This window comes from Notolepis coatsorum, assembly GCF_963971535.1.
Source record: "Notolepis coatsorum genome assembly, chromosome: 14".
NCBI lineage: Eukaryota > Metazoa > Chordata > Actinopteri > Aulopiformes > Paralepididae > Notolepis > Notolepis coatsorum.
Genome location: NC_140178.1, coordinates 21,739,173 through 21,764,964, shown reverse-complemented (window position 1 = coordinate 21,764,964; position 25,792 = coordinate 21,739,173). Strand labels below are relative to the sequence as shown.

The 25,792-nt window shown below is 45.0% G+C and overlaps 1 protein-coding gene across 9 annotated transcripts in view; it reads left to right on the top strand.

The window, feature by feature from the left end:
* LOC311240000 (oxysterol-binding protein-related protein 7-like) overlaps positions 1-25,792 on the top strand; it is a 90,242-nt gene that overhangs the window by 21,631 nt on the left and 42,819 nt on the right. For 4 of the 9 annotated variants that reach the window (XM_084328490.1, XM_084328491.1, XM_084328484.1 and 1 more), the window contains exons 2-10: positions 1,751-1,822; positions 4,810-5,018; positions 10,668-10,799; positions 13,778-13,831; positions 14,340-14,456; positions 14,678-14,854; positions 15,321-15,453; positions 16,849-16,967; positions 18,596-18,685. In XM_084328490.1, the coding sequence (XP_084184616.1) occupies positions 4,878-5,018; positions 10,668-10,799; positions 13,778-13,831; positions 14,340-14,456; positions 14,678-14,854; positions 15,321-15,453; positions 16,849-16,967; positions 18,596-18,685 (963 nt within the window). In that variant the 5' untranslated portion in view covers positions 1,751-1,822; positions 4,810-4,877. Of the gene's footprint in view, positions 1-1,750; positions 1,823-4,809; positions 5,019-8,902; positions 9,037-10,667; positions 10,800-13,777; positions 13,832-14,339; positions 14,457-14,677; positions 14,855-15,320; positions 15,454-16,848; positions 16,968-18,595; positions 18,686-25,792 lie in introns of those variants that run through there. The other 5 variants (XM_084328492.1, XM_084328488.1, XM_084328486.1 and 2 more) reach the window with 3 other exon arrangements.

Genomic DNA, 25,792 nt, shown 5'->3' with positions numbered 1-25,792 from the left:
CCGATAATATCGGTCGGCCGATAATATCGGACATCCCTAATATATATATATATATATATATATATATATATGTGTGTGTATGTATGGCTAAAGTGGATAGAAAAAGCAGTACTGTGCAAAAGTCTTAGACACCCAAGAGTTTTTATATAAATTGTCTTAGATGTTAATACATTCTTTGTATTAGTGTGTCAGTAGACTACTCTTTCAGAAACGTTTCATTTAATTATTTTTGAAAGCATCTTCATGGTTTAATGCAGACATAATATGTTGCAGCCGGGACTATTATAATCATCATAGTTAAATCAAGCATTTTTAAGTGCTCTAGAGGAAATGTCAAAATATCGCGATATGTAAACAATGTACCATTGTTTAGGGAAAGCCCTGCACTAATGACCAATTACAGACACATTATTATTACTGTTATTACTTGACTGAGCGTTTTATCTTTTTTTACCACCAGAGTGGATGAGTCATCTGCCCATTGAAACATGTTCATAACGCTGCCTAAATACTAACCAGCTGCAGGAGTCAGAGTCACATAGGAATGGGTGCGGAAATTATTTCCACTTCTTCATAATGTTGATGCTAGAAGTGACACTGTGGCAGTCGTAACACGAGAGTCCATGTGGTTCTTCTGATCATCTCACCTAGCCTCATCTAGATGGCGGAGGTGGCAACAAGGGTTTCATTGTCTGCTGGGACCTTTTCGCCTTAAGTGAGGCTATATACATTTCATTTGGCCGTACATTTCTCCTGTACGCACATAATGTGACGGTTGTTGAAGAGTTTGACTTATGGAAAATAAACCCGGTCTAGCTTCTATAACTCTGTAATTTGACCAGATATTTTCACGGAGGCGGACAACAGTCTGTCTCTGATTTAAGGATAGTTTACTGATGACATGTTGCAACATGGAGAGACCCAGGTTACAGCAATGGCCCCTATAGCCTAGATCTCTAAAGGATGGTGAGCTAATACAGTGTTTATACAGTAGACTAAAGCATTGACATATCATGTAACAGGAATTATTAGGGGTGTAACGATGCAACCTCAAAACGATTAATTTCGATTACGATTATTCAGGCAACGATTCAATGCATCATGAAATCTCTTCAGAAGTCTCTGTTTTGGAGTCTTAATTTTTGTTAAGAATATAGGACGGGCATATATAAGCATTATGCTTCAGTCTGTACCTTTTCAGTCACTGTAAAATCAAATATTGTTAAATGATGGTGTATATTGTATTGTTACTTAAATCCCCCAAAAATTTTGTATACAGAAATGTGGCTGGGGGAACTGATTCACTCAGCATGAATGGACTATAGGTCAATAAAAACAATATACACAAAAAAAACATGAAATAATATATATTTTAGATTAATTTCGATTATAATCGATTCTAACATTTTCAAATCGATGCAGTTGAATCGTCACATTAGAATCGATGCATCGTTACACCCCTAGGAATTATAGATATGATGATCAGAGATTTCTGGATAATGACGTAGAGATCGATGTGATTGGGAATGGCGTAGATATGAGAGAAGGCTGTGTGCGCATATTTAAAAAACACTTTCCCTTGAAGAACAATATTGTATATGAAATGAGGTTCATATTACAATCTATAGTATCTGCCTATCTTAGGCCCATTTCATTACATTATGAGTCGCTCTCGCTCTCTTTCTCTTTATCTCTCTCTTTCTATCTCCATCTGTCTCTCACTCTCTTTATATCTCTCTCTCACCTACAGTATGGATGTTTGGGAACTGGCTACACTGCTTTTGAAGAATCAAGAGCACATGCCTTTAACACACAGAGACAGGTGTGTTGGTTTTTATCGATTAATTCGAATTAATGATTTAGGACGATTTTGAATGTTTTCCCCCCAAGAGTCACCTTTATTTAAAAAAAAAAATATGTTTGGTGAAAGTTAGATTTGCACTTTATTAATCCCAATAGGGAAATTTGTTCTTGTTTGATGATCAAGAGGCACCTTTTATTTGTTTTAAGTGAAGTTGGGTGAAAAAGCAAGTTATTGCACTATTAATCCCAATAGGGACATTCATCTTTGTTTGATCAAGAGTAACCTTTTATATATATATATTTATTATAATTTTTTTTAAGTGAAGATTGGTGAAAGTTAGGTTTGCACTTCCAATCGCAATAGGGAAATTCATCTTGGTTTGAAATTGTGTCAAATAAAAACAAAGGTTGTTTGAATGATTTCCTTGGCGTTTCTCGTTTTCAAGAGAAAAAAATCGATTTAAAATAGGATAAAAAAAAAATCAAAGATTACATTTTTAGGCCATATCGCCCCCAGCCCTACCCCACCATCCCCGTCTGCCCAAGTCAACGGTAAAAACCTAAACTAGCCTTATAAGCTGACCCCAAAACGGTTACTGGAGCAGCTCGCAGTGGAGCAGCCCCTCACTTTCTCTCTCTCTCTCTCTCTACACCTCTCTTACTCTCTCCCTCCCTCTCTCTCTGTACATTCAGTGATTTTTAAATAGCCAAACGTTACACTATATAAAAGGAAACTGGATAGTTGATGATGATAAATATTTCACTTCACTACCTGAAATATTCTAAAGTCATTACATCTGCTATATGTCTTTCTCTCTCTCCCTCTCTCTCTCTCTGTGTGTGCGTGTCTGTTTGCTATAGGGAGGTGTAGTCTGACGTCACTTTAGTTTCCTGCGTGGTCCATCCGTATAGGGATTTATCATTGGGGAAAATGTATTATCGGCTAACGGAACGTAGGCCAAATGCGTCCACATTTTTATAGGATTCTATCACATTTTCATAACAATAGCACCCTGCGCCGTTTTTATTTGAGGTTTCTTACAAATTAACGATGCTCTATGTTGTCCTTTATATGCCGATTATCATTAGAATCTTAAATTGTACCATATGTCCCACTTTAGACAACATATGTAACGCTACCAGCGCACTTTTGTTAAGATAATTAGTTGGCCATTCTCGGTCGCTATACCGAGGTCGCAGTATCGTTTAACGCTGTTCAGATCACGTCGGAGAATATAGACACATCCCAGTGACCTGCGACCTGTGCTAACGCTCTTGGGAAATGCAGTGTTGTAGTTCTCAACATTTTCAGCCTTTAATTTTAAACCAATACTGCCATCTACTGACAACAAAAAAGTGTTGTCTAATCGTCACCTTGAGAGCTACTTCCGGATACAGCGACGCCCCAAACCCATTCTAGAGATACCCACTTTTTGCTGGGAGTGGGGCGTGGCCGTATTTGGTCCCAGACAATAAGAGTGGCCGCGATTGGTCACCGTGACGTTAATGGCTATTGTAATAATTCTGCCTCATGAACATTGGCAAGCTTTCCATTTTTGCACAAAATGAGTTCCCTTCTATCACTAACATTATTGTTTAAGCATTTTTGGTTGAAATAAAAGTATACGTAATTTTACGATTAATGCCAATGGTCATGCTTCATTTGTTTTAAACGAGACTATTTTGAAATGTGTCGATTGGAAATACATTGCAATTTCAAGCGAGGTGGACCGGCCGGAAACAACAATGGCATTACTTACGACTAACATGGATTAGGCTGATTATCTTTAACAATTGCAAAAGAATACCATGATATTTCCTTACACAATAGTCGTACCATCACATTCTTTTGAGTGTGCGAGTTAGAAATTTCACAAGGTCGCATTCACGAGTGCATGTGCTTCACATACTCCAAGTCGACGCACCTTATGCTTGACGACGACCATCAATCACCCTTTTGTGTGGTTGGTTGCAAAACACTACTGCCTACTACAGACTCACATGTGCATTTGGGCTGTGGGGGGTGCTTAATGTCTGAACGAGTCGACTGAAGGCTTCTTGTCCTCTGCAAAAGCATGCAATTGGTCCACTGATGGATACATCTTGATATTTGTCTAGTCTAGTGTGTTCATTAGATGGGTGAAATCCTCTTTCTGTGCCTGTTTTCGTAGGCAGTTAGCCTCTGGTATGCGTGCCATTAGCGTTAGCCACGCTTCTAGGCCCCTTTTCTTTTGAAAAGAATGATAAAAAAAGGTATTTTTATTTTTATTATATTCGACTAAGAGGTTGGCCAGTCGACTACGGCTTTTTTCGACCGATTAGTCCACTAATCGATTAATAGGGGTCAGCCCTAGAGCTTTGCATGGCCTGGCACCAGAATATTTAACCGACCTGCTGGAACCATATGTGCCCAGCAGGACCCTGAGGACCACAGACCAGGATCTGTTGGTCATTCCGCGCACCAGGTTGATCACCAAAGGTGACGGAGCCTTTCAATCTGTAGCGCCTAGACTCTGGAATGCCCTTCCTCGTGGCCTAAGAGCTGTAGCGTCTGTTGATATTTTTTTTAATCTGCTAAAAACATTACTGTTTAAACAGGCCTTTGGGTAATGTTTGAGCTTCTCCTCCAGGTATAAAATATATATATATTTTTTTTTCTGTCATGCATTGTGTTTTTGGTCTGTCTCTTATCTCTTGAATGGTTCTTGCTTTTTATTTTTATATTTAATTAAATTTCTGCTGTATGTAAAGCACTTTGTGAGTTGTCTCTGTGAAAAGTGCTATATAAATAAACTTTACTTACTAGGTGTAGGGGCGATTTAACTGTTGTGTGTATCTTAGGGAAGGTGGGGGTTTTAGGTTGGAGACCTATTGATCAGGCGACACGGGAATTCTGATTTACATCGGGAGACAAAGGGATTGATCAGGTCAACTATCTTAATTTTTATCCACAATCTTCAGCAGTGGAAGATGTTAACTAAGCCATTGTTTTGTTTCTTTCCACAGATCTTGCCATGAGCCATAGCCGAAGGCACTTTGACTTCTGAAATAGTTTATCTTGTCCAGTGGCAACAATGGACCCTCAGGTGTGCCCGCCCCTTTTGAACAGCAGCCTATCGATGATCTCTAACAGCCAGGATAAATCTCCTATCAGCGCCTTTAAACCTAGCCACTCACGGAACAGCAGCAGCGGGTCATCAAGACTGTCTAAACAGGTAAAGTAACAAGCCCAACTACTACAACTTTAATATTATACTACACTGAAATACTTCAACTGTAATAGTATACTGCACTGAAGTACTACAACTTTGATAGTATACTGCACTGAAATACAACTTTGATAGTATACTGCACTGAAATTCCACAAATGTAATAATATACTGCACTGAAATATTACAGCTTTAATGGTATACTGCACTGAAATTAAATATCACAATTGTACTGGTATACTTTACTGAAAGGAACACTCTTAATATCTTGGGAAATGTACTTATTGCCTGGGGCTAAGATGAGAGCCAGAACATCCACAATATAAGAAGATATTCCTTTATTGATCCCCTTGGGGAAATTCAGGCATCATGGCAGCATGGAGGGGAGGAACGGGTACATGGTGACAGTTGTTATGGAGCTGGATCAATCAATTATGCATGTGGACAGATCGTCACAATCTATACAAATGTATTAACGATACCAGTGAATAAATGTTAAATCGATAGCCAGGCTGAGAGGAGAGTGTTATCTGACCAGCGAAAGCACACTTGAGGGAGAGAGCCATTGTCTTAATCGGATGAAACGGTGGACATGTTCTTGATGCGCTCAGATCTTGTGCTGTGCTAGGCTAGCGAGCAACCGCGCCCCTCAGTTTTTGTGCTAAGCTAGGCTAGCGTGCAACTGGACCTCTCAGTTCTTGTGCTAAGCTAGGCTAATGTGCAACCAGACCTCTCAGTTATTGTGCTAAGCTAGGCTAGTGTGCAACTGGGCCTCTTTAGTTCTTGTGCTAAGCTAGGCTAATGTGCAACCAGGTCTGTAATGAGTTCAGGAGGTCTGTAATATGAGCTGAGGTCTGTAATATGAGCTGATGTCTAATATGAGCTGAGGCGGTCTGTAATATGAGCTGGTGTCTAATATGAGCTGAGGAGGTCTGTAATATGAGCTGAGGTCTGTAATATGAGCCGAGGTCTGTAATATGAGCCGAGGTCTAATATGAGCTGAGGAGGTCTGTAATATGAGCTGAGGTCTGTAATATGAGCCGAGGTCTAATATGAGCTGACGTCTAATATGAGCTGAGGTCTATTAGCTGAGGTCTAATATGAGCTGAGGAGGTCTGTAATATGAGCTGAGGAGGTCTGTAGTATGAGCTGAGGTCTAATATGAGCTGACATCTGTAATATGAGCTGAGGTCTGTATTATTAGCTGAGGTCTAATATGAGCTGAGGAGGTCTAATATGAGCTGAGGAGGTCTGTAATATTAGCTGAGGTCTGTATGAGCTGAGGAGGTCTGTATTATGAGCTGAGGAGGTCTGTAATATTAGCTGAGGTCTGTATTATGAGCTGAGGAGGTCTGTATTATGAGCTGAGGTCTGTAATATGAGCTGAGGTCTGTAATATGAGCTGAGGTCTGTAATATGAGCTGAGGTCTGTATTATGAGCTGAGGTCTGTAATATGAGCTGAGGCAGTCTGTAATATGATTTTTATTTTATTTATTTTAAATCACACTTCGAATATAATTTTTTACCGAATGTGTTATTTTTTAACAATTCCATTATTAATTCGAATATTCGTTGACAGCCTTAATATGAGCTGAGGTCTAATATGAGCTGAGGAGGTCTGTAATATGAGCTGAGGAGGTCTGTAATATTAGCTGATGTCTAATATGAGCTGAGGTCTGTAATATGAGCTGAGGAGGTCTGTATTATGAGCTGAGGTCTGTATTATGAGCTGAGGAGGTCTGTATTATGAGCTGAGGTCTGTAATATGAGCTGAGGTCTATAATATGAGCTGAGGTCTAATATGAGCTAAGGCGGTCTGTAATATCGGCTGAGGTAGGGCTGGCCGATATGGAAAAAAATCATATCGCGATAACGATATGATGATGTTATCATATTTCTCGATATCGATAATTATCGAATTGTTATAAGTATATTTTTATTTTTATTTTTTTTAACCGATGTATGTTTATTTTGCAGCAATTCTTTGTCATTGCCGCCATCTTTAGTGTTACATCCCCTCACACTCCAGTTCTCAGGCTGCAGCTGGTTTAAAAGCTAAAGTAAACCGGCTTCTCTGCTGGCTGTGGCTCCAGGGGAGTTGAACTGTTCTGGCTCTGCTAGTTTATTTTCGATTTTTTGGCGCTTTTTTGGTGGACAAACCACCGCACATGTGCACCGTGACTCGTGACTGGAGTCTAGTTCTGCTAGCACACATAGCCTACTGTGTACAGACTGTTTCAAACTGTATTTTAAATTAGAAAGCAAACAAAATAAATGGACAAGAGAAAAATAAATCTCAATTTGGTCAGTATTGTCATTTGGACAAGCAAAGCCATTACTTTAAGTTGCAGGCAAGAAAGACAAGTCTGTCCACTGTCTCTGTTTTAAAACTGCCCTGTTGCAGGTCACAAAAAAAAGAAAAGAAAAAAATTCGATATTCGATATCGATTATTAAAATATATTATGAGCCGAGGTCTGTAATATGAACTGAGGTCTAATATGAGCTGAGGTCTAATATGAGCTGAGGAGCTCTGTAATGAGTTCTGGAGGTCTGTTATGAGCTGAGGAGGTCTGTAATATGAGCTGAGGAGGTCTGTAATATGAGCTGAGGTCTAATATGAGCTGTCTGTAATATGGGTTCAGGCGGTCTGTAATATGAGCTGAGGAGGTCTGTAATATTAGCTGAGCGGCATCTATTTGATGGGATCTGGCACTGTCATAATTAGGGCTGTACCGAATGTCATAACATTCGAAGCTTCGATTGAAGTATTCGAACAAAGCTTTGAATGTCTATACAAATTTTATTTTTTATTTTTAAACTAAATCCTCAATTTTAATAAAAGTGATTAATCTGATTAAATGAGTATTTATTTTATTAAATCAACTTTCTTGAATGAATATAACTCAGTTTCATCAACATAAATAATCCAATAAGAGCACGGTTGGTATGAAAGTGTTGGTGACGTCTTATGTATAATATTACAATATTAGTGTAGCCAAACCCACATTGGTTTAAACAGATTGAATCAGGAAGCGACGGGGGCGGCGTGTCCCTCCCACGCAGACCCTCGCCGCTGAGAGATCGCGCTGTGCAGGTGAAAAGATGCGACGGCTGCCTCCTCGTGTACCGGAGGGGACACGTGATGCAAGGCTTTGTCCACATTGCAGCCGGCTTATGGGAGGCATGGCCTAACAACGCTCGAGACGGGGGAGGGTAGAATTGGACAATACGAAATTGGGGAAGGGAGAAAAATAGAAAAATGGGGAGAAAAGGTAGATAAAAAAATTATGTTAGGTGTATAATACAAAATAATAATTTGTTCAAAATAAATCAGAAAAAAACGAATGTAATTTATTTCAAAGAGATGTCCTTTAAAGATTCATGCTTCTCCCCATCTCTGGCTGACATCACCATTGTGATACATGATGGTTAGGCCTTTGTATATTCCTCAGTGAGGGATTATCTTTTGTCGGTCAGCAGCGTTTTGTACTTGCTGAAGCTTCTCTCTGTATAATTATTTTTAGAGCGAGATTTTTTTTTCAGGACGGGGAGGGGGGTCCCGTTGGCGTTAAGTCATTCCTCTATTTCCACTTAAATTATTCATAAATGGTTTGTTTAAGTAGGCATATCATAGAAAATTTTGGCTCAATACTGCTCTAAAACCGATACAAATAAATAAATAATATAAAAGATTTCTTGCGAAACATCAAATGCAGTGACGCCTACTCGGGAGTACAATGTTTTGGGTTTTGCGCACGTGAACTAGCCTAATGCTGACTGGAAAACTGGTCAAATAATTAAAAAAAATTAAATAAAAAGACATATTTTGTAGAGCTTTTTGACGAACCAGTCGGACCCTTGCAGGCCAAAATCATTTAGAAGAATCAACCGGCTGGCGACGGGTCATGGATTATCAAAGGACATACAGTAGGTCTGTCCAAGACCCTGGGAATTACGTTACGATGCAGGGAGAAGGAGGGATCCATCGATGTGTGGGCTGTTTGGGACAAATGAACAGAAAGGTATGCACACGCTTTTATTACTATTCTCTTAGAATAGAATAGAATAGATCTTTATTGTCATTGTTGGTTGTTACAACGAAATTTAAAATGCAGCCCTAGGTGCTAGTAAAAATATAAAAACACAGTCCTAAACACAGTATTAAATATAAAAACAGGAGTAATAACAACATTAACATAAACAGGGGGGTGTAAAAGATAATTGCACTATCCCTTAATGTTGTGTGTGCGTGGGGGGTGGGGAGGGGGGTGTGCAAGGGAGACTGTTGTTTTAAATTTTTGCTGAGTTTAGTGCACATATGGCCCTAGGATAAAAACTAAACTTCAGTCCGTTAGTCCGGGTGGGCATGACGCTGAAACGCCTGCCCGAGCGCAGCCGTACGAGGTGTTTGTTGCCCGGGTGTTGTGGGTCTTTCAGTATTTTTACTGCTTTTTTAAGGCAGCGGGAGTTGTATAGTCCTTCCAGTGAGGGGAAAGGGCAGCCGATAATTTTCCGGGCCGAGTTGACGACCCTCTGGAGCGCCTTCCTCTCTGCGGCTGTGCAGCTGAGGAACCACACGTTGATGCAGTAGGTGAGGATGCTTTCCACGGAGCAGCGGTAAAAAGACACAAGCAGGTCTTGTCTGAGGTGGTAATTTCTCAGTATTCTCAGGAAGTAGAGTCTCTGCTGTGCCTTTTTCACAATCGCCATGGTGTTGATTCTCCAGGTCAGGTCATCCTCCAGGTGGACACCCAGGAACTTGATGACACTCTCTCCACGCATCTCCCGTCGATGTACAGGGGCTGTATGTCGGTCTTCTTCCTCCTGTAGTCCACGATCATCTCCTGGGTCTTTAGCTTATTCAGCTGCAGGTTGTTATTTTTGCACAGGGCTGACAGCTGCTCGCGGTCTCGTCGCCTTTTGAGATGCAGCCCACCACGGTGGTGTAAATAGAATAAAAAAGGGGACTCAGCACGCAGCCCTGGGGGGGATCCGGTGCTGATGCTGATGGCTGTGGAGGTGTGGGGGCCTATCCTGACCCTCTGGGGGCGGTCAGAGAGGAAGTCCTTGGACCACCGGCAGAGGGGATGGTTTAGTCCAAGGTCCATGAGTTTGGGCACTAGTCTGTCAGGCAGGATGGTATTGAATGCAGAGCTAAAGTCCACGAAGAGCAGCCGTGCGTAGCCCCCCCGCTCTCTCCAGATGGGACAGGGTAGGGTAGGGTAGAGTGGAGAGTTGTGGCGATGGCATCCTCCGTGGACCTGTTGGCTCTGTAGGCGAACTGTTGGGGGTCTAGTCCGGGTGGGACTAGAGTAGTGTTGATCGATGAGAGGGATGATTGATGAAGAGGCCTATTGGCGGTGATGATGATGAGGAGTAGGCTAGGCTAAGCTTTGGCACAGGGCAATGAATGAGGGAATGTAATTCCCACAAATGGATCCCCAGAGTTGGACAAGAAAATTGATATCAATGTGTTCGCTTTTGATGGAGCTAGACTAGCTGTAATGGTATTAATCCTCTCCTCTCTTTCTCCTCCCTTATCTTTCTCTCATTTTCTGTCTTTCTATCTCACTCCTTCTCTACACTTTCCCCATCTCCTCTCTTTCGCTCTCTCGCTCTTCTTTTCTGTCATTCTTTCATGGATCTCTCTCAGTCTCGTAACTGGGAGGTGATGGACATGGACATGGGGTTGATACCCGGCACTTCTCAGGACCAGAATATCCCAGGAATCTGTGAGGGCTACCTGCTGAAGAGGAGAAAGTACCCGCTGAGAGGCTGGCACCAGGTAAACGGAAAGTACCCGCTGAGAGGCTGGCACCAGGTAAACAGGAAGTACCTGCTTAAAGGCTGGCACCAGGTAAACAGGAAGTACCTGCTTAAAGGCTGGCACCAGGTAAACGGGAAGTACCTGCTTAAAGGCTGGCACCAGGTAAACGGGAAGTACCTGCTGAGAGGCTGGCACCAGGTAAACAGGAAGTACCTGCTTAAAGGCTGGCACCAGGTAAACAGGAAGTACCTGCTGAGAGGCTGGCACCAGGTAAACGGGAAGTACCTGCTTAACTCATTGGCTGCCAGCTATTATCCTTATCCTGTGGTAGCTACTGCCAAGCTGTAAATGATGGGAGTTAGTCACCTTGTTTGTAGAGCTAAATCTATATTCTATATTATAGCCATGGATGCAATACTATACTATTTGACATTGAGTTTCTTCCGGTCAAGATGCAAAAAAGAGAATTGTCCCATCCATACGTTCCCGTGTTATACCATGGTGAATATAAGTGGTTTTAGAGGTCTAGGGTAATTCATGAAATGCTTAGTTATGGCGGTATACGTCGATTTTTCAGGTCTGGTCAATTTGAGCATGGTGTTATTCAGCCAAAGATAAAATTCTTTTTATTGATATTCTCATTTGGTTCATTACAATTTACTCAAGCCTAGTAACAGACACAGTATTTCTGACACTGGGAATACATTCCCTGAGATCCATAGATGTCCCTAGAATCAGATACCAAGAACATGCAAATGGACCATATTAAAAAAAAAAAAAAAACGTCTGTAATGTGTATTCTACATTCTTATGGAATGAATGAGATAAAAAAAAATTATAATAATAATAAAAAAAAAATGTGTAATACATTTTGAGCTAATTTTCATAAAGTGATAATTTGCTGTGTAATTAATTAATCTAATTAACTGACAGCCCTACTAAAAACGGTTATCAGCCCGATCAGTATGAAAGCATTACAGGATCAAGCTAAAATGTACGTCAAATTGCCCTTACCTGTGGCCAGGAGTAATCCAAAAAGAATATTCCAATTGTTTTATCGCCATCCGGTATATATCCAATGTCCATTTGCTCGACGGCATAATCCACCACAACATATGGATCGGAGATATCTGACGCGCTTCAATGTAACCGGCAGAACCGTTCGTCTTGCCCGACAAGGAAAAAATGTAACCTGAGACCTGGGGCCGTCCCACATAGAAAGATACAAGGGTAGAAAGGGTGCTCGATACCGCCGTCTAGCGTGATGTGGCCGGTATTGCACCTAGGCATTCACAATGCGATTCCCAATGTTAAGGCCTGGTCAGTGGGCCGGTAATGAATAGAAATATCGGACAAACACGTATATAAACGTTGTCGGCGTCCAATGCGTTAACACTTTGAGTGCCAGCGACGTGTATTGTCGTCTTATCATGCCCCCCCGTTGAGTGCCGATGACGCGATTTGTCGTTTTTATTTTTTAATAGCGATCTGAATTCATATTTCATCAACCGAGTCTCCCGTTGGTACAGCAGACCCTCCAGGAGCTCAGATGGGAAAAAAGCGCCCCCTATCGTCTATCCCTGTGTAACTGCAGGTCAGTCGATCTGTAGAGGTGGAGCCAACTGGCTCTATTGTGCTGGCGAGCTGTCTGATCAAGAGGGATCTGATCGCGAGACGGAAAACAACGTGGAATATATATCTACAGCAGCCAATAATCAATCAATAAGCGTGATCGATATTTGGAATGGCGATCAGGAATTGGAATAATCTTTTTGGATAACATCTGATCTCGGGTAAGGAATCTATTTTACCAGTCTTAGGATAATCAGACCTGTTTTCACGGAGATATAAGCGTTTGCCCTATGCTGTGTGTGGCTGTGATCGCTGATGAGGAAATAAGAGAATCGATATTTCAGCCCGCGTCTATAGCGTGCATAAGTACACATGTATATACTATCGATAATCTAGCGTTTATTTGAAAACGATTCATAAATAGGCCGAAAAATTACAATGTTTTTGTGTATTCTAGAATATTCCAGTAAATGCCTTTTATCACGGAATCTTTCTATTTTCCTTAAACGAGGGCTTTTCAAAATGCTATAAAACGAAAATGAACCGATAAAAAAACAATCCGTTTCGACAATGTTGACTGCAAACAAGTCATTGATAAGCGACGGGCAGATTAGACACATAATTTAAAACCTAGATTAGGCGTTTTTAACGCTAACATTGAAGTGGATGATGGCATTCAACCATGTTTTACCATGTTAACCAGTGGCACTGATAGTGTTAAAGGCTGGCACCTAGTAAACACTAGGATATACTAATAGACATACCAGTCTGTTAGTATGTAGTACTTGTACAAGATATAAGATATAAATACTATCATACTGATAGTTAAGGTAAGGTATATAATGGCTATTAAATGGGTCTACTGCAAGGATTCCTTAGCTTTTTGTGACGGGTGACATATTTAGGTCTAAATATTATCATGAAGAACCAGTGTTTCAAGACCCTGTTCAGATTGCTTACGGTTATTCGGACATCTGTGTAGTAATGGGCAGAGTCGGGCGCTGGTCTGGTCAGTTAGAAGGGCAGGTGGAGGTATGCCATTAAAGATATTCACATTCTAGGTGAAAAGCGGTGAGCTAGCTAGCTTTTAATTCCTTCATTCAAACTTTATTTAAACTCCCAAGTTCACTGAGGTTGCCCTCATTTACAGTGACGTTGAGTGACTGAAGTCGAGATAAAAAAAACAAGATGAAACGGGGACAATCGGCTAACACATTGATACGCATGAACACTGTGTGGTTAAGTGTTTGGAACCAGCCGTGAGTGTGGTTAAGCATTTGGAACCAGCCTTTACAAAATCTCTATGCAGGAAATTAATGGTAAAAACACAACTTGGAACCATGGAGGGGGGACGGTACGGGACTTCTGTGCTCAAATATGATTGATATTTCTGACTAATGCTCTGCTGTAATTGATCCTTTCAGAGATACTTCCTGCTGGAGAAAGGAATCCTCAAGTACTCCAAGACACCGCAAGATGTAAGTTAAGGATCTACTTTCAAGAATGCACCAGTATATTGGCAGACAAATGGTATTGGCTGGCTGATATGCAATGAAACAGAATTATGGATTAGGCAGGGACTATAGGTTGTGAGAGGTGAGGACTATCGAAATGTACCCTGAATCTGGGAATGACCCACCTACATTTGGACACAGAATTCGTACAACTAGCTACTGTATATCGTGACCTGCCGACATGGTGGAAAATAATCTGATATCGGTATCTGCCTCAGAAAACTCAGATTGTGGTTAGCGGGGATGGTTGTGACATTTATATTGTCGTTAGCAGGGATGGTTGTGACATTTATATTGTCGTTAGCAGGGATGGTTGTGACATTTATATTGTGGTTATTGGGGATGGTTGTGACATTTATATTGTGATTAGCAGGGATGGTTGTGACATTTTATAGTTATTGGGGATGGTTGTGACATTTATATTGTGGTTAGTGGGGACGGTTGTGACATTCAGATTGTGATGATTATCCAGCAGACCCAGCGAGGGAAGGTCCGCGGTGCTCTAGACGTCAGTCTGGCTGTCATGTCCACCAACAAGACTGCTAAACGCATTGACCTAGATGCTGGAGACAACCTCTACCACATCAAGGTACTGACACACACACACACACACACACACACACACACACTCACTACTGGAGAACATGCAACGGTAAGTAACCATTCTGTCCCTGAAATCCAGCCTGTCCTCAGAGTGGAGTCCATTCCGCTTTATCGCCATCTACAATCTCTTTTGAGAACCGTCTGGTCTAAAGCAGATTTCCCACGTAAAGACGAACACTGAACACACCCTCTCTCTCCTCTCGTTAGGCCAAGACCCATGAACTGTTCTACATCTGGCTGACCAAGCTGTGTGCCCACCGTGTGTATAAGAAGAACGAAGCCATAAAGGCTCACCACGGGGTTCTCCATGCCCTCGCCATGGGCCAGGGGCCCCTGCCAGCCATGAGCAGTCTATCCCAGAGGGGCCAGGCATCGCCAGGCATGGTCAGTAAGATCCCAGATGTTGGATCACTCAGGTGTACATTAAATGTTGTGTGAAAGTGTTTGAAGAGAAAAAACTAAAAACTAGGGATGTCCGATATTATCGGCCTACCGATATTATTGGCATTAACATGTGATATATCGGAAAGTATCGGTATCGTTTTTTTTTTTTTCCTTTTTTTTTTTTTACATTTCTATAACCTTTATTTACCCAGGAAAGCAAGTAAGAACAAATTATTGTCAAAAGTATGCATAATGTTGTGTTAATTCCACAACAAGAGATATGTAATGTTAATTACCTGAAATTATTCCGTTTTTTGGGGGGGGGGGAAACCCTGCATATATCTGTATCGGTTGATATCGGTATCGGAAATTAAGAGTTGGACAATATCGGTATCGGTAAAAAAAAGCCAATATCCAGCATCCCTACTAAAAACCAACCTACTTGTTTTGATCGCCACTCCGGCAGGCCTTCTATGCCTGTCCACCACCAGTCGGCCAGGTGGAGATGGACGCTCCAGCCACTGCTGGCCATCCCGGAATCAACAACAAAGTGTCTGCTTGGCTACAGCAGACTCACGACACGGATGCCGCGTCGCGAGGTGAGACCGTACACCATACTGAATAGATGAGACACACGCACCATACTGAATAGATGAGACACACGCACCATACTGAATAGATGAGACACACACACCATACTGAATAGATGAGACACACACACCATACTGAATAGATGAGACCGTACACCATACTGAATAGATGAGACACACACCATACTGAATAGATGAGACACACACCATACTGAATAGATGAGACACACACACCATACTGAATAGATGAGACACACACCATACTGAATAGATGAGACACACGCACAACACCATACTGAATAGATGAGACACACACACCATACTGAATAGATGAGACACACACCATACTGAATAGATGAGACACACGCACAACACCATACTGAATAGATGAGACACACACAACACCATACTGAATAGATGAGACACACACAACACCATACTGAATAGATGAGACACACACAACACCATACTGAATAGATGAGACGCACACCATACTGAATAGATGAGACCGTACACCATACTAAATAGATGAGACCGTACACCATACTGAATAGATGAGACCGTACACCATACTAAATAGATGAGACCGTACACCATACTGAATAGATGAGACCGTACACCATACTAAATAGATGAGACCGTACACCATACTGAATAGATGAGACCGTACACCATACTAAATAGATGAGACCGTACACCATACTGAATAGATGAGACACGCACCATACTGAATAGATGAGACCGTACACCATACTGAATAGATGAGACACGCACCATACTGAATAGATGAGACTGTACACCATACTGAATAGATGAGACTGTACACCATACTGAATAGATGAGACACACGCACCATACTGAATAGATGAGACACACACAACACCATACTGAATAGATGAGACACACACAACACCATACTGAATAGATGAGACGCGCACCATACTGAATAGATGAGACACACACAACACCATACTGAATAGATGAGACACACACAACACCATACTGAATAGATGAGACACGCACCATACTGAATAGATGAGACACACACAACACCATACTGAATAGATGAGACGCACACCATACTGAATAGATGAGACCGTACACCATACTAAATAGATGAGACCGTACACCATACTGAATAGATGAGACCGTACACCATACTGAATAGATGAGACGCACACCATACTGAATAGATGAGACCGTACACCATACTGAATAGATGAGACACGCACCATACTGAATAGATGAGACCGTACACCATACTGAATAGATGAGACACGCACCATACTGAATAGATGAGACCGTACACCATACTGAATAGATGAGACGCGCACCTGAGATGAGACATGTAATGTGATTTTGGACGTTGCAAATAAACGTCCTCTGACCCCCTCTCCTCACCAGAGCTGGCTCGCTGCCAGATAGAGTTAACAGAATTGGCCCAGCTTATACACAGACTCCATTGGCTGGAGGGAGGCATGCCAATCGCAGATGGTGACCTGGAGCGGCGAATCAGCATGCAGGTGAGGGTTCTCCTCCAACCAGACCGTTTCCTTTCCTGGGAAACGGCGTACCTGAATCACGGATGCATAGTGGGCCTACAGCCCTGGCTGTGTTGTGTAGATATGCAGGACACAGTCTGGCTGTATTGTGTAGATATGCAGGACACAGTCTGGCTGTATTGTGTAGATATGCAGGACACAGTCTGGCTGTGTTGTGTAGATATGCAGGACACAGTCTGGCTGTATTGTGTAGATATGCAGGACACAGTCTGGCTGTGTTGTGTAGATAGGTTTGCTGTAGTATTAATTGTAATCTTCACTGTCTTTTTTTCTTTATCCACTTTTTCTCCAATTTTTCTTGTATTTCCCCCCCCCCCATCCCAATTTAGTCGTTATGCCAATTCCCCCCTCCCCTTCCTGGTCATTGCGCGCATTTGCCCCCTACTTGCCGGTCTAGGGAGCCCTGAAGTCTATCGCATGCTTCCTCCGATACATAGGAGACAGCCAGCAACCTCTTTTCACCTGGCAGCGAGGACTCTCATTGGGTGAGTGTAACGCGTGGGAGGGGCACACTACCTCACCCAGATCCCTTCCTCGCTGTGCAGGCGCCCTGACCGACCTGTAGGAGTCGCTGTTTACAACGACCAGATTACCACCCACCGGCTTCCCTCCCGCTGACTCTGCCAATTGTGTCGGTATGACGACCGGCCAAGCCGGAGGCACCGCTGACAGCTGGATTCGATACCAGTGTCTCTGCGGTGGTAGACGGACGCTTAGTCCACTGCGCTACCCGGCCGCCGTAACCTTCACTGTCTTAAACTACTGTAGTGTTCTGTTGTAACCTTCACTATCTTAAATACTGTCTTAAATACTTCGTTCGAAGAAGCTTCGTTCGATGGGCACTGGATTCAAACGGGAAAATTCAAATGAATGTTTTACCTGCAAAATCTTGCGCCTCCAATGCAACGGACGTCATGCGCCTCATTAACCCCGCCTCTCTTTGTTAACTACAACAAGCACATGGAGATTCCTCATTAACTCCTGTGTTGAATACAACTTGCTGCTTTTATAAAGCCTCAAATGACAGCTTACAATATTTCATAAAAGCAAAGTGTTTCGTTTGTCTAAGATTTTAAAAGGTTTAAAATTTACAGCACTGACCATTCTCCATAGTATTTTTTGTTTTACCTGTGTTTGATAAGACACCCAGTCAGCAGCAGTGTCCCAACCCATATACAAACATGTCTTAAAGGGGAACTATCTTATAAATGGCCTTTTTGAGTGTTTAGCATTGTTTCCTAGCTATGTGAACTTATATTAATATGATCTATGTCTCAAAATTCTCATATTGGCGCATTCTTCCAATTCTCCTCTCACAATATTCACCCTCACTGAACTGAGTCATTTAAAAACAACAAAGTTGACCAAAGTGCTCTACAAAGTGCTGTGTTGTAACTTTCACTGTCTTAGACTACTGTACTTGTAACCTTCACTGTCTTAAACTACTGTAGTGTTCTGTTGTAACCTTCACTATTGGACTACTGTAGTGTTGTAACCTTCACTGTCTTAAACTACTGTAGTGTTCTGTTGTAACCTTCACTATTAGACTACTGTAGTGTTGAAACCTTCACTGTGTTTTGTTGTTTCAGAACATCACCTTGGAGAAACCCCCAAGAAAGTTTGGGAAAGTGTTTGGCCACTCCAGAACCCTGTCCAGGGTGGAGGCTATGGGAGGAATGGTATGGATACTGTTATTGATGCTAGGGTGTAGGCTTGGACGGTATGACGGTATACCAGGGTATTTAGAAATCCCGACTGTATTGAAAATCAATACCGTCCGTCACCGTCAAAATTACAGATGCGCTTCAGTTTCTATAACAGTGAAAGGAGTTTTGAGTGTAGTGCACACACGCGCCAGCAGAGGGCGAGACCGCTCTAGTGGAGCGAGTGGGTCACAACGGTGTTCACGTTTTACGGTAATGTTGCGACAGTGCTGTGAAAATACTGTAAAGCGTTGTGACGAGAGTTGGTGTGTGTTGTTGTGGAGCAACTGGTGGAGCAAGCAAATAATCCGTCTCTTATTATATGTGAACTAAAGAGTACAAGGTTTACACAACAGCCCCCACCCGCCTTTTTATTGTATTTGTACCGTCCTGTACTATCCGCTGTCAGCTGTTTATCTCTCTCTGTGAGCTACTGAGCTTGAATAACTAGCGTTAGCTCACGTTAACTAGCGTTAGCTCTGCGGCTAATCTTAGATTACCCTGAACTAAATCAATGACTAGGTTATAAAGCATTCAAGTAGTTTTCACTGCACATAGAAGTAGCCAAACAACGGGAGCAACGGGAGGCAATTTCTAGACGATGATTTGTTTACTTGGTAACACGGCTTGCCCCCCCCGCGCTGATAAATGAAAGTCATACCGTCAAATACCGTGCACCGGGGTATTATGTCATAAAGGTTTGACGGTGTGAAAAAAAGGATACCGCCCAAGCCTACTAGGGTGGATGAGTGGTATGGATGCTGTTATTGATGCTAGGGTGGATGAGTGGTGTGGATACTGTTATTGATGCTAGGGTGGATGAGTGGTGTGGATGCTGTTATTGATGCTAGGGTGGATGAGTGGTGTGGATACTGTTATTGATGCTAGGGTGGATGAGTGGTGTGGATGCTGTTATTGATGCTAGGGTGGATGAGTGGTGTGGATACTGTTATTGATGCTAGGGTGTATGAGTGGTGTGGATACTGTTATTGATGCTAGGGTGGATGAGTGGTGTGGATACTGTTATTGATGCTAGGGTGGATGAGTGGTGTGGATCAGGCCACGTGAGCGGATCGGCGCAGGCGAGAAATCCGCTCTTCGCTCTTTAAAGCTTGGTCCGCTCCGCTAATCGCTCATGTTGACCCCGCCCCCAAGTCGCTCACCGCTCACCTTGAATCGAGCGCTCCCAGCGCCACATCGCTCGGCATTTTTTTTTTTTTTTTTTTTTTAAGCATGGTGTAAATTAGCTCAAACTACAACAGTCTACACCCCCTGGGCCCCTTAACAATTGTTTGTATTGAGCCGCATTGTAATTGTACCCATTCTGCAATGTTAAATAACATTGTTTATCCATTCACTAGCTCTATTAAGCGATGATAGCTAGCCTAGCCACACTGCTATGGTCGCTGCCATTAACGTTAGCATGTAAGCTAACGACAACAACAATGGCGTCAAAATCTTTTCTAACAGGATGTGAGTGACAAAGCCTGAACAGGATATCACAGGTTCACCCTTCTCATTGGTTGAAAATGGCCTTCATGTTTGTACATCGCCATCTGTTGCTTTGGCATTGTACTACATGTATATTACATCAGTGTTAAACCACTGAGCGGCCTGGAGTGGATTGGAGCGGAGGAGAACTCTCGCTCCAGACGTCGCGCCGACCCATTTTAAAACCCACTCCTCGCTCACGTCAAAACCGCCCGCTCCGCTCCCATGGCTCCGCTCACATGGCCTGGTGTGGATACATTTACTGATGCTAGGGTGGAGGAGTGGTGTACTGTGGATACATTTACTGATGCTAGGGTGGATGAGTTGTGTGGATACATTTACTGATGCTAGGGTGGAGGAGTGGTCTGGATACATTTACTGATGCTAGGGTGGATGAGTTGTGTGGATACATTTACTGATGCTAGGGTGGAGGAGTGGTCTGGATACATTTACTGATGCTAGGGTGGATGAGTGGTCTGGATACATTTACTGATGCTAGGGTGGAGGAGTGGTCTGGATACATTTACTGATGCTAGTGTAGCAGGGTGGATTATCCCTGCTTTATGGGAGTGGTTGTACACGGCCACCTGGAAGCGAGAATGCAGCAGAGCTGAGTCCAGCTGGATCCCCGACTGTAGGCCAGCAATGTTGAAGTGGAGGTCGAGCAGCAGGAGTGGATGAGGCCTAGGATTCACTGACCTAGGGATGGTACTCTGGTCCTTCTTGCCCTCCAGGGCGATCAGCAGTAGCTCCCCACACGCCCACACTTCCCCCAATACTTCCTGAGCCCTCCCACACCTGATGGCCGTAAGATGGATGATATATTCACTCCCCAAAGCAGTACTCTTCCTTAATGATGAGTAGAGACCTTTCACAATAAACTATAGGCAGGGGTGGGGAAAGGGTTAAACAATAATGAGCATTACCCGGAGAGAAAAGGGTTAGACAAGATGCACATTAAAGACGCACACACAGTGCTCCCATTTACGTCTCCTTTACTGGAAGTCTGATTCAAGATACAAAGGAATTACTCAATTAGGAAAGTTATTCCCACACTGGGCACCTAGTGCTCTCGCTCTACAATACACATGGAGGGTAGCTATTCCCACACTGGGCACCTAGTGCTCTCACTCTGTACTACAGACACAGTAAGCACCTCTTCCCTTTAAGGCTTATCTACTGTTCCGCTTTGTGGTAGGTGAGCACAAGGTAAAGAGTAAAGGAGTTCAATGGGAATTTTATAAAGAACCACACATTATTATTACACTCAAAAGAAATTAACAGTGGGCCCACATTAGCAAATAAAAACAATAAATGGTTAGGGCACCCCTAGACACTGCTGCCAGCGTTCGTTCAAAGCACCGTTTATCTTCGCCCTTAGAGAGCCTGCGCCACACAGTGAATTGTCTACCGATAACGTTTCAGCACTCGAAGCGCCGCTGTACTTATCCAAAATGGCGGGCCTGCTCTCACCACCAACCGTCCGGGTGGTAAGATGGCCGCCGGGCGATCCCGCGATACAGGCAGCGGGGCGGGGTAGACGCTGGGCAGGTGAGCTGCTGGGACAACGGCTTGGAGGAGCTGGAGGAGCTTGCAGTGTAGTGACGTCCTCTGCTGGGCTGAAGAGGTGGGCCGACACGCGGGCTAAACTGTGGTGCTAGCCTAAACAAAGCTAAGCTGTGGGTCGTGGTGAACCCCCCTGCTATGACGCCTATACACAGCTAACGCAAGGTGGACAATATCTACCACCTGGTCTTCGGCATGCGCTCGTCCGCGGGTGCATTCACAATGTCTCTTCCGCATTAACCAAACGCTAAGCTATCGCATACTTCTAGAATAACCCGTTGTGTAACTGAGTTTATCTCTCGCGTGCTGAATCTCCGGAGCTCCAGTCCAGTACGTCTTCCTCCCTCTGTGGAAAACGATGAAGAGGAAGCTCCTCCCTTGGCACCGCGCTCTGAGCCCGTACTTCTTCACCTGTGCCTCCCTGCCCAGCGTGACCACCAGCGCCCCTGGCGGCACCGGTATCCTGTCCCACTATGTTAGGATAGGGAGAATCAAAGAGAGCAGCAAGTTAAGTGTCAATGTCGGGGTAGGGATGATCAAGAGCGGTCAGCCGGTTATACAACGTACTCGTGAACACAGGGAATGCAAAAGATTAGCGTTAGACACCTTTAATAATAGTCATACATTTTCGGGTGTCTACATTTCCCCCTACTTTCAACTTGCAAATTCCTCTAAGTTACACAAGTGGAACACACACATGTATACGGTCCTTAGACCAACAGTTTCACACAAACATTCAGGAATTGCAAACACTGTTCAACAAATACACTTTTTAGCACATAGTCTTGGCGATACCGGGCGGGTAGCCGACCTCTGGTGCTCCTCTGGCCGGATTGGTCCTACTCCTCCCATTTCTGACTCCGTGTCAGACTCGTCTGTTCCTGCCGACAGGTCGTCGGCCGCGGCCTCGCCTTCCGGAGCCACAGGTTGGTCGCCCTCCTCGCCCCCGTCCTCGCCGTCCTCTCCTGATGGGTCCGACTCCACCTCTCCTCCTGTGTCGGGCACGACCTCAGCGATGACCCGAGGGGACCTGGGTGGGTTACACGCCCTGGGACGTGGTTCCCGAGGACGATAGACGGCGGCTTCCACGTCTGTCTCAGACGAGCTCTGCGAGCGCGTAGGAGCCCTCCGGGGGACCCGCACACGCCCTTCCCGATCGGACGTTGGAAAGGTACAGGGCTTGAGCTGGTCCCGATGGACAGTCCTCTCCGGGCCCCCTTCTTCAGGCCGTACCGTGAACACAGGCGTCCCTTCGTGGCTCTGTGCCACCACCAGATAGGGCATAGGTTCCCATTTGTCCTGTATTTTATTACGACCCCTGGGTCGGTGGTTTCGCAACAGGACCCGGTCTCCGGCCCTCACGAGCGTGCATCTGGACTTGCGGTCATATATCCTTTTGCGTCTGAGACGTATGCTCCGCTGTGGCTCCCGCGGCCTCCGCGGCAGCCTTCAATCGCTCGTGGTGCCCCTGGACCCATTCGTCCAAGTTCTCCGCATCGCCGTCCACGGCATCTTTGTCACCCAGTACGTCCCTGGGCATCCTTGCGTCCCTCCCGAAGAGCAAGTAGAAGGGGGCGTACCCCGTGGAAGAGTGCACGTGGCAGTTGTACGTAAATACCAGCTCTGGCAGGTGTTCTTTCCAGTCTCTCTTCTTGTCCGCGGGCAAGCTACGCAGCATATCATGCATGGTCCGGTTGAACCTTTCACATTGGCCCTTCCCCTCCGGGCGGTAGGGCGTAGTACAGCTCTTAAAGATCCCATAGAGTCTACAGAGTTCTTTGATGACGCTAGATTCGAAATTTCGACCTTGGTCGGCATGGAGCCGGGCAGGGCAGCCGTAGTACACAAACCAATGCCGGATGAGCGCGGCGGCGATTGTCTTGGCGGTCTGATCTTTGGTCGGGATGGCGATAGTGAATCGGGTAAACATATCGGTCAACACCAGGACGTTCTCGTAGCCGCCCGTCGACATCTCCAACATGGTAAAGTCCATGGCTAGGACTTCCATGGGCGCAGTCACGTTGGTGCAGGTCATCGGGGCCTGGGACTTACGGAATACGTCCCGGGCCAGTGCACACCACTTGCACTGTTGTACCCAGCCATTCACCTCCGCTGCTATTCCTATCCAGAAGTAACTTCGATCAGGTCTATAGTCCCCCGCCTACCGAAGTGTCCCCCGTAGTCGTGCTGGGTCTCATATATATGTCGCCGCAGGGCCGTCGGCACCACCAGTTGCAGGGCCTCTTCCCTGTCTCGGGGGTCGCTGACTCATCGAAACAGTACTTGCTTGTGTAGACTGAACCGCTCCCATTGCCCGTATAACTTAGAGACCTGGGTCCACATCCTGCAACAGGGCTTTAGTGGGGGCCCGGTTGTCTCCGGTCGATTGCTGGGACTTCCGGCGGCTCAGTCCGTTCCTTGGGGCCCAGCCGAGTACGAACGCCTTCCACATTGATCGCTAGAAAGTCTTTTTCGGTGTCCGCTACTTCGGGTTCTTGCCTCATCGGGATGCATGACAAGGCGTCTGCATTTTGGTTTGAGTCGGGTTGGCTTGTAATGCACCACAAAGTCGTATTCGGCCAGCTGGGCGACCCAGCGCTGCTCCACCGCCCCCAAATTGCCCGTATCCAGGTACCGCAGGGGGTTGTGGTCGGTGACCACAGTGAATTGGGAGTAGAGCAGGAGGTCTCGGAACTTCTCGGTGATCGCCCACTTCAGGGCGAGGAGCTGCAGCTTGATCGCGCTGTAGTTCTGGTCGTTTCTTTCGGACCCTCGTAGGCTCCTGCTCGCGAAGGCGATGACGCGCTCTATGCCCTCTTGCTTCTGACTCAGCACGGCTCCCAGCCCCAAGTAGCTTCCGTCCGTGGTCACTACGAAGGGGAGTTGGAGGTCCGGATATGCCAACACCGGTGGCGTCATTAGGCACCCTCGCAGGTGGTCGAAGGCCCCTGACACTTTGGAATCCATTGGAAGGCCTCTGTCCGTCCTCTAACGAACCCTTTCTTTTCCTTTCCCATGAGGGCATGCAGAGGTTGCGCCACTTGGGCGAAGTGGGGCACGAATCGCCGGTAGTACGACATGAATCCGGTCACTTGTCACACTTCTTTCGCAGAGCTTGGCGCCGGCCAGTCCTCTAGGGCCTTTACTTTGTCGGTGTCGACTTGGACCCCTGCCGCAGATACAATGTGTCCCAGGAATTTTACTTCCGCCTTGAGGAGGAAACACTTACGGAGCTTGAGTTTGAGGCTGTGTTCGCGGAGGCGTCCGAACACCAGGTCCATCTTCTGGCAGTGGCTCTCGAAGTCCTGTGCGAACACCAACACGTCATCCAGGTAGACCAACAGGACATCGAAGGCCAGGTCCCCCAACACCGCGGTCATCAACCGCTGGAACGTCGCCGGCACATTGCACAGCCCGAAGGGCATACGGGTCCACTGGTAGAGGCCGAAGGGCGTTGTGACTGCCGTCTTTTCTTGATCCTCCTCTTTCACCGCCACCTGAAAGTAGCCAGCCGTGAGGTCGAGGGATGAGAATATTTTGGCCTGCCCGAGGGCATCTAGGGACTCCTCTATGCGGGGTAGAGGGTACGCATCTCCGTGGGTCACATTGTTTAGTCGACGGTAGTCTCAAACCTCCATTCCGGCGAAGAGGTCATACACCCCACTAAGTATGTTCATCCCCAGGAGGCCCGAGACGGCGTTTACCGCGGCGCTGCAGTGGGGGTCGTCTTTCACTACGAACACACATTTTCCAGGGAACTTCATGCCTAGACACTCCACTTCAGCGTAGAGGCACCCCACCACAGGGATTTCCAAACCGTTGGCGGCCATGAGGGTGACCCAGGTGGCGGAGGACAGTCTCTTCGTCTTGAATTGCCGGTTGAAATGGGTTTCGGTCATGGTGGTAACCTCGGATCCGTTGTCCAAGAGGCAGCAGGTCTTGACGCAGTCTATCTGTATGTCTACGGTGTAACAGCCCCCGTACACATCTTGGGTCTCTGGGTCCGTGGCTATCGAGTCGACGCTC